This window comes from Myotis davidii, unplaced genomic scaffold (genome assembly GCF_000327345.1).
Source record: "Myotis davidii unplaced genomic scaffold, ASM32734v1 scaffold1040, whole genome shotgun sequence".
Classification (NCBI taxonomy): domain Eukaryota; kingdom Metazoa; phylum Chordata; class Mammalia; order Chiroptera; family Vespertilionidae; genus Myotis; species Myotis davidii.
In genome coordinates this window covers 75,830-92,124 of record NW_006292683.1, presented here as the reverse complement: position 1 = coordinate 92,124, position 16,295 = coordinate 75,830, and the positions used below count along the sequence as shown (strand labels likewise).

At 41.8% G+C, this 16,295-nt stretch overlaps 2 protein-coding genes across 3 annotated transcripts in view; both read right to left on the bottom strand.

Moving 5' to 3' along the window:
- LOC102765408 (coagulation factor XI) overlaps window positions 1-4,384 on the bottom strand; it is a 21,804-nt gene extending 17,420 nt beyond the window's left edge. The window contains 5 exon segments of the mRNA XM_006779344.2: window positions 219-243; window positions 246-377; window positions 1,251-1,357; window positions 4,213-4,341; window positions 4,343-4,384. Of these exon segments, the coding sequence (XP_006779407.1) occupies window positions 219-243; window positions 246-377; window positions 1,251-1,357; window positions 4,213-4,341; window positions 4,343-4,383 (434 nt within the window). The 5' untranslated portion in view covers window position 4,384.
- A 4,901-nt stretch (window positions 4,385-9,285) lies between these two features.
- Window positions 9,286-16,295, bottom strand: part of KLKB1 (kallikrein B1) — a 23,154-nt gene continuing 16,144 nt past the window's right edge. The window contains exons 11-14 of one of the 2 annotated variants that reach the window (XM_015565537.1): window positions 14,420-14,595; window positions 13,373-13,468; window positions 10,367-10,506; window positions 9,286-9,796 (exon numbers count right to left, since the gene is read on the bottom strand). In XM_015565537.1, coding sequence (XP_015421023.1) covers window positions 9,632-9,796; window positions 10,367-10,506; window positions 13,373-13,468; window positions 14,420-14,595 — 577 coding nt within the window. In that variant the 3' untranslated portion in view covers window positions 9,286-9,631. The remainder of the gene's footprint in view (window positions 9,797-10,366; window positions 10,507-13,372; window positions 13,469-14,419; window positions 14,596-16,295) is intronic. The other variant, XM_006766090.2, reaches the window with a different exon arrangement.

Here is a 16,295-nt window from a genome sequence, read left to right as displayed (position 1 = left end):
GCCTTTAGGCTGGGAATGGAATAGTCAGGCCAATTTTAACTGTTTCAAAATTGCCAGTTTAAAAAGGTGGGACTTTGCATGAAGAAAACTATAAATATTTATTATAGAAATATTTCATGGGTTAAAAAGAAATGTTGGCATCAAATGGATGAAACTAATTTTAAGGAATCCCCCTTTTGCTCCCCGTCAGATAATGTCATGTCCATGGGCTCACTCACTGGTGGTCTGGGCTTGGAAACTGCCCATTGCCTAGGTGACAAAGTGACAGTGGACATCATCTGTGCATCTGCCTTGGAGCTCCTCTGCATCCCTGGTGACAGAGCTATCATACTTCACGCTCTCCATGTCCAGGCCCTCATCAACTTCTGTGTCACAGGCTGGAAATAAAAGCAGAAAATATGCTTATCGTTCACACTCTGGGGCCACTTGGAGACTTTCCTGTAGCAACTGTCCCTCCTGACTTACCCTTGCAACTCGCTCACCCACTTTCCTCAGACGTTGTTTTTATTTTAATCTACGTCATTCCTACTCTCGCGTGGAAACAGAAAAAGAATGCCGATGTCCTTCTTACAGGGACACAATATTACACTTGTAAATCCTTTCTGCAATTTGCTGACCCAGCCTGGCTTGTTTCCTTAACACCAGTGATTGGCTGATTTACTAATGAAGCTATTCAAGTATCTACATCACTATTAAGACAAGTGACATCTCAACACTTGCTGCCTTTGGTTTGAATTCATATGTTTAATAAGGACTTTCCTATAACATTTTAAGCTGCGAAGGAGGGGAAAATGAATGGTGAGTACTGATGTAATGAGATAGGTCCTATGAGATACATTTTGGTAAGCTGTGGTGGGGATAAGGAGCAGACATGCCTGCATGCTAACTTTGACTCGACAGAGAAAGAACTTCATTAGGAGAGTTTATTTCCATATGTCATGGTTTTCTTTTATAGCCATAAGATCATATGACCATACATATATATCACAATAACTAGTATATATGTATAGGTATGTATTTATTTATTTAAAAACTTGCATGTTTTGTTTCTTTTTTTACTTTAGACAGGGAGGAAGGGAGAGAGAGAGAAACATTGATGTGACAGAGACACATTGATTGGTTCCCTTCAATATGTGCCCTGACCAGGAATCAAACCCACAACATTTTGGTGTAGGGTCGACACTCCAACCAACTGAGCCAGCAGGCCAGGGCAATAGCTAGTATTTATTCATTCTAGTAAGATATCTTACCACGTATGTGGTGTGGGCATTGCTTGAAAGAATGTCCAGAAATGGCTCCTGTCATGTCTACCCTCAGCAGCATTTCTCTAACGCTGTCTTTTAGGATGCAAGTAATCCTATTTTTTTAAAAAATAACATTACTGGGTGTATATTTATATTTTAAAATAATGCATCTCAGGATTTTTTCCCTTATTACCATCACCATTTATTCCCCTCTACATCCTCTTCCACTTCCATCCACCTACACCCCACAATCACCACACTGTAATGTCAGCATACCGAAAATCAAAGAGAAGGAAGTAAACTACTGTATCTCATGCCAAAAGAAATACTTTCTTAGCAAGACTGTGAGTTTGGTTGTTTTCAGCCCAACATCCCCACATTTAAAAGATCACATGTAATAACACTGCTTCCTAACAGGAAAGGGTGTGGGCAAGCTATGGCCTGTAGATTAACACAGCCGGCTGCCTGTTTTTGTATAGCTCACAAGCTAAGAATGCTTTCCCTATTTTAATGGCTACATTTTAAACGGTTATATATACACATTTATATAATATCCATAACTTTGTCTCCAGACCTATAAAGCCTAAAATATTTATTCTCTGCCTTGTCAAGAAAAAGATTGCCCACTCTTGTTGTAGAGTCCAGAACAGTGAATTTTATATCTTCATGGTGCTATGGAATTACCTGGGAATGCAGCAATAACACACAAAAATGTTGACCACTTAACATGGCAGTAAAGCTTTATTATTAAATTCTCAAGGTCCCCCTCACCAGTTTCGCCCAGTGGACAGAGTGTCGGCCTGCAGACCGAAGGGTCTCAGGCTTGATTCCTGTCCAGGACACGTACCTTGGTTGCAGGCTCGATCCCCAGCCTGGTTGGGGCTCATGTGGGAGGCAACCAGTCCATGTGTGTCTCTCATATCGACGTTTCTCTCTCTCTCTGTCTATCGCCATTTCTAAAAATCAATGGAAAAAATACCCTTGGGTGAAGATTAGCAAAACCACCAAAATCTTCTAGTTCAATGTGGAAACAAAAATGGTGTGTTGAATGTTCTAAAATTTTACTATAGAGACAAAACTACCAATACAATTTGTGAATCTTGATAAGATTTTGATTAATAACTATACATTACCTTTGGGGGACAATTCAGATGATATAAAGGAATCTTTTTAAATTTTTATGTCTTTTGTGTAGGATAATATATGTTGAAATAGTTGCGGGTGAAGCATTATGTTTTCAAACTACTTCATATTGTTAAACACATGTTCAATATCCTTTATAATAAAGAGGTAATATGCAAATTGACCATTACTCCAACACACAAGATGGCTGCCCCCATGTGGACAAAAGATGGCCGGCAGGAGAGGGTAGTTGTGGGGGAATCCTGTAGGGGAGGGCAGTTGAGGGTGGCCAGGCAAGCAGGGGAGGGCAGTTGGGGGGACCAGGCTGGCAAGGGAGGGCAGTTTAGGGTGGCCAGGCAAGCAGGGGAGGGCAGTTGGGGGGCACCGGGCTGGTAAAGGAGGGCAGTTAGGGATGACCAGGCTAGCAAGGGAGGGCAGTTAGGGATGACCAGGCCAGCAGGAGAGGACAGTTAAGGGTTACCAGGCTGGCAGGGGAGGACAGTTAGGGGTAATCAGGCTGGCAAGGGAGCAGTTAAGCATCCATCTGGCTGACTGGGGAGTGGTTAGGGGGCAATCAGGCAGGCAGGCAGGCAAGAGGTTGGGAGCCAGCAGTCCTGGATTGTGAGAGGGATGCCCAGTTTGGAGAGGGTGTCAGATGGGTTGAGGGACACACACCCCCACCCCCTGTGCACGAATTTCATACACCAGCCTCTAGTAGATAAATAAAATATAATGTCAAAAAGTATTGGTGGTGACAGGGGATCACTACATTCTTTCATCACCTTATAAAATTTAATTTTTTTCTAATAAAATTATTAGAAATGATTAACAGGCATAAATGCTGGAAGCTAAGTCCAGCAGAGCATAATAAAATGCAAGAAGTCCTCAAAAGGTTGGTGGGCTTCTATATTCAGTAGGGCTGAATCGTGTTATTGCCTGCTGGAATAGCTGAAAGCATTTCCCTAAACCAGAAAATCTACATGTTATTTCCTGCAGCTGGCCAAACAGCTGAACAGCTGTAGGCATTTCCCCAAACCTAAAGATTTGCACATAGTATTGCCTGCTGCCTGACAGGTGAGGGCAGTTCCCTCCAACCTGACAATGCTTTCTGTACGCCAAACCTTAACCTTTGATATGCATATCTGCTTTGCCTTAGGGAAATTTGTGTTAATAAAAAAGCAAGGGGTCCAGAGAGAGAGAAAACTTGGTTACTGAAGCTAACCAAGTTCTGGCTCCCCCAAAATGCCTTCCAAATTCATATTTCATGTCTAGTCTCTTCATTAAATTACATGCAGCCCTTCTCCAGATTCCTGAACCCTTCTAGATGCTGAGAAACACCTGGCACATAAAGTTAAAGAGAAATAGGAAGCGTACCATTAATATTGAGGACAAAAGGGAGTTTGGACAGTCCATCCTGAGAGTTATGTCTATTTCTCCCTGATCTGCCTAAACACCATATTATTTTTTTTTCCCATCGATTTTTATGGAAAGTGGAAGAAAGAGGGAAAGACAAAGGGAAACATGGATGTGAGAGAAACACATCAATTGATTGCCTCTGCATGAGACCAGACCAAGGCCCGGGTAGGGAAGGAGCCTGCAACTAAGGTACGTGCCCTAGATCAGAATCAAACCTGAGACCCTTTGGTATGTAGGCTGACACTCTATCCACTGAGCCAAACCTGCTAGGACCTGAACACCATATTATTATGTCATATTTCTTATTACACTTGAAGGAAAATATATTTTTTGATTAACATTAAATTTCATTAAATGGCAGATGGGGTTTTATTAGCAGGTAATTCTGTAAAATCTAGTTTCTCTATGTAGAAATGCAAACACCTGTCACCTGGTAGGATCTTTAGCTGATGACTCAGCCATAAATGTGAAAAGCAAACACCTTGGGTGAAGGGTGCAGATGACTTGGCAGTGCTCGGCGCTTGGTGTAGAAACAGTAGTAATGTCACTTCCTTGAAAGCAGGTCTTTGAACAGCTCAGCCACGCATTCTGATGCAATCATGGCAGGTGTTATTTGGGATTTTAGGCCCATGTCTAATTAGGCAATCATCTACAGAGGCAAGCAAAGGTGACTGACTTAACTAAATAGGCCTGAACTTGGAAATCAGGGCAATCAACACCTTTATGTTAGTTTCTTGGATGAGCAGCCTCAGATAGAAAAGAAAACCACAATATAACACATTTGCCTCAATGGATCTGTGTTTATGAGTGATAGTCTCAGAGATGTGGGTGCTTTGTGGGGACTTGAATCATTTCTCAGATCTTTACTTGCAAAGATGCTCTTTAGGATCCCATCCAAGTCTAAAAGGGCCTCCTGCTTTTCCCTTTGCTCCTTGCTTCTCTCTGTCCAAACTCCATGTTTATTTGACACAAAGGCTCCCGCAGGATCATTAGCATTCCATGGTGATTAAGATATAAATCTGTCAATATAATTCCCAGAAAGCCCCTGTGTGTTCAGAGTTTCTCTGATTATCCTCTGGGCCATTTTGCTGATTGTGACATGAGACAGACAGTTATTGTGGGTGTCATCAAAGCAGTGGATAAGAAGGCAGCTGGAGCTGTCAGTCACCACTCTGCTCAGAAAGCCCAGAAGGTTAAATTAATATTATCCCCAATTCTTGCCATCCCCATCTTAATCAGGGATGGAAGAATGGGCTCAGAACCATTTTTATCTATTGGACATTTAGGTTTAACCTTCAGAAGGAAAGGAGAATGTTTTGTGGACCATTTGGTGGTGGTGGTTGGTGATGGTCAGTTTTTAAGTTACATTTAAAAAATCAGTACTGGTGGTGTGGGTGGTGGGGGTGGTGTGTGTGTGTGTGTGTGTGTGTGTGTGTGTGAGAGAGAGAGAGATAGAGATAGAGAGAGAGAGAGAGAGAGAGAGAGTTTTAAGTTACTAGTTTTTAAAATCAGAACTTCTTCATGGTAATAACTTGACCAAAAATCTGTCACAGAATTTTGAGACCCATTTAAAACAAAGATTAATGAGGGAATAAAGAATGAAAGATGACCTAAGATTAGAACTACAGATGGCTCTTTCAGAACTCTTACACAAAGAAAAACATGGTGTGTGTGTGGGGGGGAGGGGTGAGGCGGGAGGAGGGAGAGAACTCACTGAAGGTGACAGTGAGAGACTAGTTAGTAATGGTAAATTTGAAGCTTAGCCCCATATAAACTCATTTGAGACTTTTGGAGAAGAAATAAGCCAGCATTTTTGTTGTTGTTATTCTCTTTGAAAAGAAAGTTAAGAGGTATTTAAACTTGGAAGAGGTTGTTATGTAAAATGCTAAGGAACTATTGTGACATTCTATCTGGCAGGCAGTTATTCAGATATTTTTATTTGATCTGTTGCTAAGATTTTATCGCCTATCTGGGTTTAAAGAGTCCTTAGTTGCTTTCTTGAGTTTCCAATTTAAAATTAAGTACATTCCAGCTATACAAAAAGCACATATTTATGATGCTCTGCTTTTTACGAAGCTCAATGTGGAATGGCAAATTTATGCCAAGGTAGGTTTTCATGGAAACCTGATATGTGAAATTACATAAGTTCCTTATATTCTTGTATTATTTAACCATGAAACCCCATCTCTATCCTAAAGCCCAAATAAAAAGGCTATAATGATAACTCTCCAACCCTATTGAGAGAAGCAAAAAGACTCGAATGAGAGAAATACTTCCTTGGGAAACAATATCATTTTCCTAAATTTGGTTTAGCTACTTAGTGAAATCTCTAAACCCATTGAAATAATATAAAGATTCCAAAAATATTTTTCTCTGTTTAAATAAAAGTGGATGAGTCTTAATTGCATAGAAATTCTCTGAGATTAAGTAGACCTTCCTCTCAAACTGACAGTAAGTATTCTAAAATTTTTTTCAATGAATACCATTGCAGTTTAGAATCCTCATGTTGACTACTGTTATGTAAAGATAAAGGTTCCATACCACACCCCACCAGTGAAATAAAATGTTGTTGAAGCCCAATGAAAATGGCAAATTGCTAGACAAAATCTCAGGAAGAATCCAGAATTTAGTCTACAGAGACCCAAGTGCAAGTCACAAGTTATGGTCACTGGTGACCCAAAGTCCTCAGTCTGGGGCAGGGGACACCACATAGGGATTCTGCTGCCAGAGACCCCCCTGTCCCAGCACAGAGAGAGCTCCTTCTCTGTCATCAAGTCTTACTGTGAACAAGGGCACAGCCTCCCATGTCCTACAAGCTCTTTCTTGTTGTCCCTGAACTACCCCCTTTTCATTATAAGGTTTTAATACTGACCTTAGAACAGGGTTTCTCAACCATGGCATTGCTGGTATTTGGGCCAGATAATTCTTTGTTGTGAGGCCCTGTTTGTGCCTGCTGGGATGCTTAGCAACAACAGGCCTTTACCCACTAGATGCTGGTAGCACACCCTCACCCAGGTGAGCCAACCAAAAATGGTTCTAGTCAAAATTCCCCTGGGTAAGGTTGGGGGCCAACACTGTCTCTGATTGAGGACCACTGCCTTAGTCGATAAGGAAAATGACTAATGGTGGTGACAAATGCCCTGCCATCTTTTGTCCTTCTCACAGTCTGAGGATACATGGCATGGGCCATCGTCTGGGATACACATGCCAACCTTGGTCCAGGTTCTGGACTTGCCATGCCCTCGAGCTAATACTTGTATTTCTTGGAGCCTCTGTTTTAGAATAAAGATGTATTCATTCATTAGACAAATACTCAATGCCCATGGACATGCAGTATGAAAGGGAGCCTCCTTCAAAGTTGTTCACAGTTTAGTGAGGAGCTAGAGATCAACAATAATTAAAATAGGAGCTTTAAGTTCCAACTAGAGGTTTCCCACACCTTGGTGAAAAGGGAGACAGACCTTGGATTCCTTGTTTGTCCTCCTACATCATGTGTACCTGTGAAGTCCATTACCCAAGTCCATGTTCTGTTGCCTTCTTGCTCCTGGTGGCCCTGCCCTGCTGGAGGCTAAGACCAGCAGGTCATAATTATGCAAGAGGTCCTCAGAAGGCTGAGGGACCATGGGCTTCTCGCAAGAACTAAGGGCTATGCACTGATTGTTCTGTCAAGACAATGAATGGTTCTAGGCAATCCCTAACCTGATAATCTTTTACTGTTTACCAAGCCTTACCTTTGATATGGGTGTTTGCTTTGTTAAAGGGCAAAATGTGTAAATAAAAAGCCGTGGGTCCAGATATTTGGAAAACCACTCCACTAGAGAGTAGGAATGTGTCTGCCCCCCCCACCCCCAATGCCTTCTAAATTTGTATTTCTTGTCTAGTATATCCATTCATGTCACAGCCCCTTCTCCAAATTCCTGAACCCTTGCTGCAAAAAGATTGCAGCACTGCCTGTGGCCTATTCCTTCTCTGTGCTCAGTCTTCCTCGTAAGAGTGGAGGCCATGGCAGTCTCTCGCCTTCTTAGCCTCTTACCCACTTCGCAGTCCCAAAGGCTCTGACTGTGGGAAGGGCTCCTCTGTTCACCCCTGTACATGAAGGTGTTGTTAGTAATAAAGAGATCGGTCCAGTACTACTGGCTTCCACTGGCGACGTTAAACCCATCCTTCATACCCAGGGGAGGTCACATTTCAAAACTCTCCTCTCAATTCTGCCCAAACAAGGTCCTGCCCTGACCTACAAAAGCCAGCGGTGACCCTGCCAGCACTGTTCAAAGGCCCCATAGGATTATCAATAACCAAAGGGCCACAGATAAAAGACTTTTATTGCCAACCGTTTTCTCCTGTTTCAACATAAAGCAGCATCCACACGGAACAAAGACCAATATCTTTATTACATACCCAAGTAAAAGATGAGGTTGCATTTATTTGTAATCATTTCCTGGAACCCAGCGAGATTTGATGAAATCTGGAGATTTTTCCCCCCAGAGGAAATTTAACTCTTCAGTGGCCTATTGTGTGGTTTGTGAAGAACCCAGACCTCGTGGGTGTTTTTCAGCCCCTCCATCTTTAGCCCTTCCTACCACTGAGAGTCTCTGAGTGTGGAAGGAAAAACTCCATCTTTCTTAACAACTTTTCTATTTTTCTACTTAACCTACACAATATTTTATAAATGGTCACTTATGTGTGAACATACGTCAGCTTAATGTAGCACACCTGGTATCAGTATGGTCATCACGGGCAACTTGGAAATTTGTGTTACATTTCCAAGAGAGGAAGACAGAAGGAGAAAGAGATAGAAACATCAATGATGAGAGAGAATCATTGATTGGCTGCATCTTGAATGCCCCACACTGGGGATCGAGTCTCCAATCCGGGCATGTGCCCTGACCGGGAATCAAACTGTGACCTCCTGGGTCATAGGTGGAGACTCAACCACTGAGCCATGCTGGCTGGACACATTACATAGATTTACATCATCCATTCCAGGGCTACTTACTACTACCATGTGTGCTATGAGAGTTTTTGTACCGAATAATACTTCCAAATTGCTATCATGAATCCCAATGTCCACTGAATCTGCAGTCAAGCAGATTCCTTGTCCTCCATAAAGGCTGTGCAATGAGACCAGGGCAGGAGCTGCAACCAGACACCTGCAGCCCCACAGTTCGACCGACACAGCCAACCTGGAGCCTGTGTCCATGCCAGGGTCATCAAAGCAAGAGGTCAAAACAAAGAGATGCATCGCCATTCTCCCAAGTTCAAATATCTCACCTCTTTCTTAGAAAAACGGATGTTACACAGGTTTCTTCCCTTGCACTTGTCCAGGAAGCCCCAAGCTTACTGGCACTTCACCCCCAATAAGGGGGGAAGTGGTAGGGTTAATGACCCCGTGGATGATGCACAGAAAATTGTTATCTCTGAGATATACTGAGTTCCAGACAAGCAGGGAGATTAGAATGGCACCATGCATTGTGCTAGATTCTGAACTGTTTTCTTTGATTCTGTTTCACAATCGGAGAAAAAACACTCTTTAATCACACTTTCACCATTTTATTTCACACCGAACAATTGTGGAGACATTCAGGTGTTATCTCCATTTTTCGTGGGATTAGCAAATCCTGGAACCATGCCTCTGTGAGCCATCAGACTTAGCCCCGTTGTATGCTGTGTCACTTTTTATCCCCATGGCAGGGACGCGAGGTAGATACGGCTCTCACGGTTCTGCAGATCAGAGCCCCAAGGCTCAGTGTTTGAATGAAACCCACGTTGCAAAACTTACACTTCAGACTGGGCTCCTCCCCACCTCTGAGGAGCTTCCTCACGCCGGTGACTTCATCAGAGACTGTCCATCACTTACTTCCCCGTGTTTTCTCTAAAATCCAGTCCACGTACTCAGCAACTTTGGTGTAGACACCTGGTTGTTCCCTGCGGCCACAGCCTTCACCCCAACTGGTGATGCCCACCAACTGCCATATTCCATGGTGTTTACAAACTAAAGGGCCACCTGAATCTCCCTGTGTCACAGTGGGCAGAAAAAGAAAATGAGAGAAGGTTATGACAGATGTGCCTCTAACATTCTGTAGTCACACCACACAAGTCTGATTTCTTATAGATTTTCAGGCATCTCATATGGCTCATTAGCTGTTGAATGTGGTAAAAATTATGCAATTCAATAATGTATTGTCCAATGAAGAAATGTTGACATCTTCATTCCACTGTCAAATAAACCTAATATTCAGCCAATCAGTGATTATCTCTCATCATTGATGCTTCTATCCCTCTCTCCCTCTCCCTTCCTCTTTCTGAAAGCAATAAAAACATTTTAAAAAATAAGCTTAATATTCTTACATTTTAGTACAATTATTGTACGTACAATTGTTCTCCTTTAAATATAGCATGTTCCTGCACAGATTGTAACATATGTTATATAAATTATATACATATGTATAGTTTTAGAGGTTATGGATGAAATTATAAGATCATTTAACTCTGATTTAAAAACTATAATGACATATTCTATTAGAAAATATATTTTGAAATGAATTTTCTCAAGTTTGCATAATTATTATAACAGAAGGCATTACCTTACAAGCATCTTTTCCCCCTTCTTTAAGGCCAGCACAAATCATCTGTTTGGTTATTGCATAATCCTTATATCTTTTCTGGCATTCTTCATTTGTAACCAAAGGAATATTTGCCTTTTGAAGGATATTTTGGACTTCACCTATGAATTAACAAATATATAACTTCAGAAGGAGGAAATACAATAAATGTGAAAAATAAGAATGAAGTCTTAAAGCAAATCAATCAGAATGATGAACTTTGCATTAAGGCCATTCCTTTGGATAGACATACTAAAGGTGAGAAGGGAGAGTTACACCACACACACACACACACACACACACACACACAGAAAGAGAAGGGGGACTGTACCCTTTATTGGCCTCTGATGCTATGTTAGAACAACTCCAGATGCAAGACTAACCAGAGATTTTGCTTCCATATTCTCTGCCATTCTCTCATCCAATAGAAGTTTCTCAGAAATTCCCTCCTCTTGCCTACAATCCAAAAAACTGAAGCTCTTACCTTGTAGTTTTGTTTTATATATTAAAAATGATAATCTTTAAATATATAATTAAAAAATTAGCCAAATCTCTGGCAATAGAGAAGCATTTTGTTCTTCAAATAAAAGCAAGTCAGCATTTTCCATGAAGAACAGTTTATTTACAAACTCGTGGCCCAGTGCACAAAATTCGTACCCATCAAAAGGGGATTAATTAGAGGAAATATTTTAATATTGCTATTTGCCCCTTCTCTATAATAAAAGTGTCAGAGATGAAAGAAAGTTAATAAAATGTATATGAAAATCTTCCTCCTGTCAGAGTCTAGGGCGGGCCGTGGGAACCAAAGTCAAGTCAAGTCCCTGCCCACCCTTGGCGCTTCAAAATCACATGAGACCCAGACCCAGCTGGCCCCACCCCCATTGGGTGAGATCCAATCCTGGCTGGTCCCACTCTTGTCAAGCCCTGCTGGGTGGGGGGTGCAACCTCAGCTCCCCCAGCACATCCTCAGGTCTCCCAGCCTGATGCTGGGGTAGGGGGCATGGCCTGAGGTCCCTCAGCCCTACACTAAGGCAGGCGGTGCAGTCTGAGGTCCTCTGGCCCAGCACCAGGCAGGGGATGCACCTTGAGGTCCCCTGGCCCAGCACCAGGGTGGGGGGCATAGCCTGAGGACCCCCAGTCTGGGCCGGTGGAGGTGTTGGCACATCTTGAGGTCCCCCATCAAACCCCTCCAGGTGGGGGGCGCAGCCTCAGGTCCCCCTTCAAGCCCCGCTGGGTGGAGGGAGCAGCCTGAGGTCCCTGGGGGTTGGGGGCGAACCATGAGGTCCCCTGTCAAGCCCCTCCGGGCAGGGGGTGCAGCCTCAGGTCCCCCAGCACTGGGGTGGGGGAGCGCAGCCCAAGGTCCCCTCCTGCTGATCCTGCTGATTGGTCATTAAGACTCATTATAGGAACTCGGCCTCTGCTGTGGGTGCAGCCATCTTGTGTTACAGAAGCCCAGCCTCCACTGTGGGCACCACCATCTTTGTGATTGCATGGCAGTCAATTTGCATATCCCCTCTTTTAGATAGGATATTTTCTACCAGTGTCCAGTTAAAGTTACTTTTAAATCTTTCTATCTTGACTAGTCAAAAATCTGAAAAATTTGAATTAGTTGAATAAAGGACTAAATTAGGAAAGATGGAGAGAGCTGAGCAAGCTATCTCTTTTTGCAAAAAGTGATTATATACAGTGTTCCTTATTACATCTATCAGGAACATCATTTTGGAAGGCAAGAATGACTGGTTTTCTGAAATTTTCAAGGGCAATTGAAATGCCACAAGTATTCATAAGCAGGTGTTCTTAACCTAGGGACCATAGGAAGAAGCCACATTGTCCATAAACTTGGATAGGGCAAAAATACATTCTTCTTTCCACCAAGCTCTAACTGAAGTCTAACACTCCCTTCAATTATGAGTGTAGGCAACTTTCTCAGGAGTATTACCCATACCTCTGCCTTTCCCATCACTCCAACTCGCAAATATGTTCCAGTCACATAGCACTTGCGACAGATAACTGAAATGATCATTTGTGCTCATCACAATTTCAAATTGTGGTAGTTATTAGAACAACTCGCTATTTAATATATTAATAAAGAAACACATGTGTGACTATGTTACATCTTTTAAAAAGTACTTTTGATAACTGTCTTGCAATTTCATTGGTTGCTTTTGTAATCCTATATGCTTTTATCTGAGCATTTAAAAACATCATTCTTGAAGTGGACCATAGGCTTTATCAAGATTGCAGGAGAGATGCATAAAAAAATAGATTAAAAGTTCGTCATTCAGAGAGATGGTGTGCCTGCCTAGATTCCTGGTCATGAATATAAAGAAGAAACAGTGTCATTGGGAGATAGGGACGTTATTAATACTACCAACAGGATGGGCTTCAGTGGGATTGTTAGTCCTCTGTGGGACCAATCCTTTATGTGAAGTCAAACAAATGATCTTCATTATAGATCAGTGGTTCTCAGCCTTCCTCATGCCGTGACCCTTTAATACAGTTCCTCATGTTGTGGTGACCCCCAACCATAAAATTATTTTCGTTGCTACTTCATAACTGTAATTTTGCTACTGTTATGAATCGTAATATAAATATCTGATATGCAGGATGTATTTTCATTGTTACAAATTGAACATAATTAAAGCATAGTGATTAATCGCAAAAACAATATGTAATTATATATGTGTTTTCTGATGGTCTTAGACGACCCCTGTGAAAGGGTCGTTCGACCCCCAAAGAGGTCGCGACCCACAGGTTGAGAACCGCTGTTATAGAGTAAGGTGCTCAAAAGTTTATCTGATTAATTTTTCCAGGTTCAGGCAAAAATACATCTTTCTCAAGAGCCACTGAACAAATACTTGAGAATCAATCAATTGGAAAGACCATGAGTTTGGATATAATTTTAGGGGCAGATGGAACTGATCCATCCCCTGTGCTTTAACATATGAGGCTTGCTTTAGGAACAACATTTACAATGTCACACTATACCTCGTTCCTTTGTGTAGCCCCATCCCGTTATCCAACAGTTGGTATAAATTGTATTTGTATCATGTTTGGCAGGGAGGCATATTGGCTTTTGGAATTCTGAAAAGTAATTTTAAAATTAGAGTTTAGTTCAAGTTATAGATACTTTAAAAGTACACTCTGTCCCCCATATTCTCTTACTATGGAGTAGCACTAAGAAGAATAACCCTTTTCCTCCTGCTCAATTTCTAAGGTCAATGATTCAAGACAATTTCTCACCATCAAAGTCATTTTCACAGGACATTTTCCTTATTACATTTTCTGTATTAAATGAAGAACCTCAGAATTCAAATTTACAGTCAAAAGCGTTTAGAAGTTCTGCCTCTTATTCTATATATAATACTTTTAATGGGAATAGAGTGTCTAACACTGTTTCAGGCTTTAACTTATGAGCTGACTTAATTATTCTAACAGTACCATGGGGTAATTATCATGCCCATTTCATAAATGAGAAAACTGAGGTGCTAAGAAGTAAAAGCAACTTGCTCAAGGTCGCGGAATTGTTCATGGACACAGCACACCTTCAGCAACTGTGCGGCATTGCTTGTACCTGAAAGGCAGCACCTCCCACAAGCGTGGACTGACTTCCCAGAGCTGCCTCCTCCAGCAGTTTCTCCTCTGCTCAAGATACACCTGGAAATTTATTAATTCCCCACTTGCCCCCATAGACTCAATAAGCCTCAGCCCAGAGCAATGCTAATTCTTCTCCTCTCGTCAAAGGAAGCCATGCTTCCCAGATGGCAAAGACACTTCAATGTCTATTATTTCCATAATGTCTGAGCAGTTGTATCCCTACCTGTGGGAACTAATGGACATTTCTTGCTCCTACATAGAGGAGACTTTTATGTCAAGCCACAGGTCTTATCTGCCCTGGCAGTCTTCACCTTTTCCCCAACTCCACCAACCAGAAAATGAAGATAGTCTCTGGAGATTCCGCCCTCTCACTCAAATCGATGTGAAAACGTAAACCAATGCCATTCAGCTGGATGTCCCCTTGAGTGCACTACGTACCAGTATAATTCAAAGGAGCCTCAAGCTTTATCAAGGCAATATCATTAGTATTTTCTGTGATGCTATAATTGTGGTGAACAATAATCTCTTTTATCCGTGAGAAAGGTGTTTCATATGTAATCTCTTTCAAATCTAAAATGCCTGCATAAATGCGCCAAATATCCGTAAAGGTGAGCCTAGGGGAGAAAAATAAACATCTGTTTGAAACTAGAAAGGCTGGTATTGGCTACTGGTCTTTTTTCCTTCCCTTTACCTTTAACAAAAACAAAACAAAACAAAACCTAGGAAGAGAATGCTACATGTGACGTGTTTCTACTTCCCCAACCCCCCCTCTGGCGATTTATCATGGCCCACAAAGCAATCCTGGATCTTTGGAGATTTAGTTAATAACACTGAAAACACACATTTCTGTAATGATTTCATGTTGGCGTGAGTGAAAGGACAACAGCGTTACTGTCCCATTGTGGGAGAAACTGGTCGGGAGACACGACAGGAATTGATCATGGAAAGCCCTGGTCAGCTCACAGTCCTGAGAGCAACTGCTCAGGGACACTCAGAGCCGCCGGGGAGTCAGGCTGAGTTTCACAAGCCCCTCTAAGAGGGCAAATGAAGCGGGACTTCAGTGCTATTCACAATCTATCCATTTTATTTTGGGAAGTATGAACATTTAAATCAACTCTTTAAATTTGAACATATACAAAGTAAACCTAAAATTATTATAGCAGTCTTACTTTGTGTAAAGATATGGAAATTTTTATTATGAGTGGTGCAAGACATGCACAAAAACTCTGGCTCTTATAAATAGACACAACACTGAGCCTTCAAGAATGAAAATTCTTAGCATAAACTGGTGCAGCCACTATGAAAAACACTCTGAGGTTCCACAAGAAAATAAAAATGGAACCGTATGGTCCAGCAATCCCACTTCTGGGTATGTACCAGAAGGAAACAAAATCGCCATCTCTCAGAGACATCTGCACCTCTGTGTTCACTGCAGCATTATTTTCAACAGCCAAGACATGGCAACAACCTAAGTGTCCATCCACAGATGAGTGGATAAAGAACATGTGGTGTATACAACGAATTATTCAGCCTTAAAAAGAAGGGCATCCTGCCATTTGCAACCACATGGCTGAAACTTGAGGGCATGACACTAAGTGATATAAATCATACAGAGAAAGACAAATACTGTGTGAGCTCACTTATAAGTGGAATCTAAAATCCTTAACTCAGAGAGACAGAGCATATTGGTGGTTGCCAGAGGGGTGAAGGGAGGGGTAGGTCAAAGGGTACAAACTTTGAGTTATAGGACGAATAAAGTCTGGGAATGTAATGACAGCAAGGTGACTATACTGTATTGGTTAACAGCACTGTATTATATACTTGAAAATTACTAAGAATAAATCTTAAAAGGTCTCATCACTCACAAAAAATTATAACTATGTGAGGTGATAATGTGTTATATATATAAATCATGATATTGTACACCTTAAATTTACACAATGTTACTTGTCAATTATGTCTCAATAAAGCTGGAAAAAAAATAAAGGATGAAAATTCTTGGTCCCAAATTGGGTTAATTTAGTAAAAAGGGGAACAACTACTTCTGTTTACAGAGTCTTTCCAGCCAGGCCAGCAGCCTTCCCCTCGCAACGCCCTGGGAGCAGGGCCCTACCTGAGACTCATGCTGCTGTGGGGACTGGGGGAGCCTGGCTCTGTTCAATGTTGGCTCTGCCTGTTATATTTCAGCAGCAGTATCCTGAACGCTGGTTCACAGTAACTTTATTTATTTTTATTTTTTTAAATATGTTTTTATTGATTTGAGAGAGAGAGAGAGGGTAAGAGGGAAAGACCTGCATGCCATCTACTGAGGATC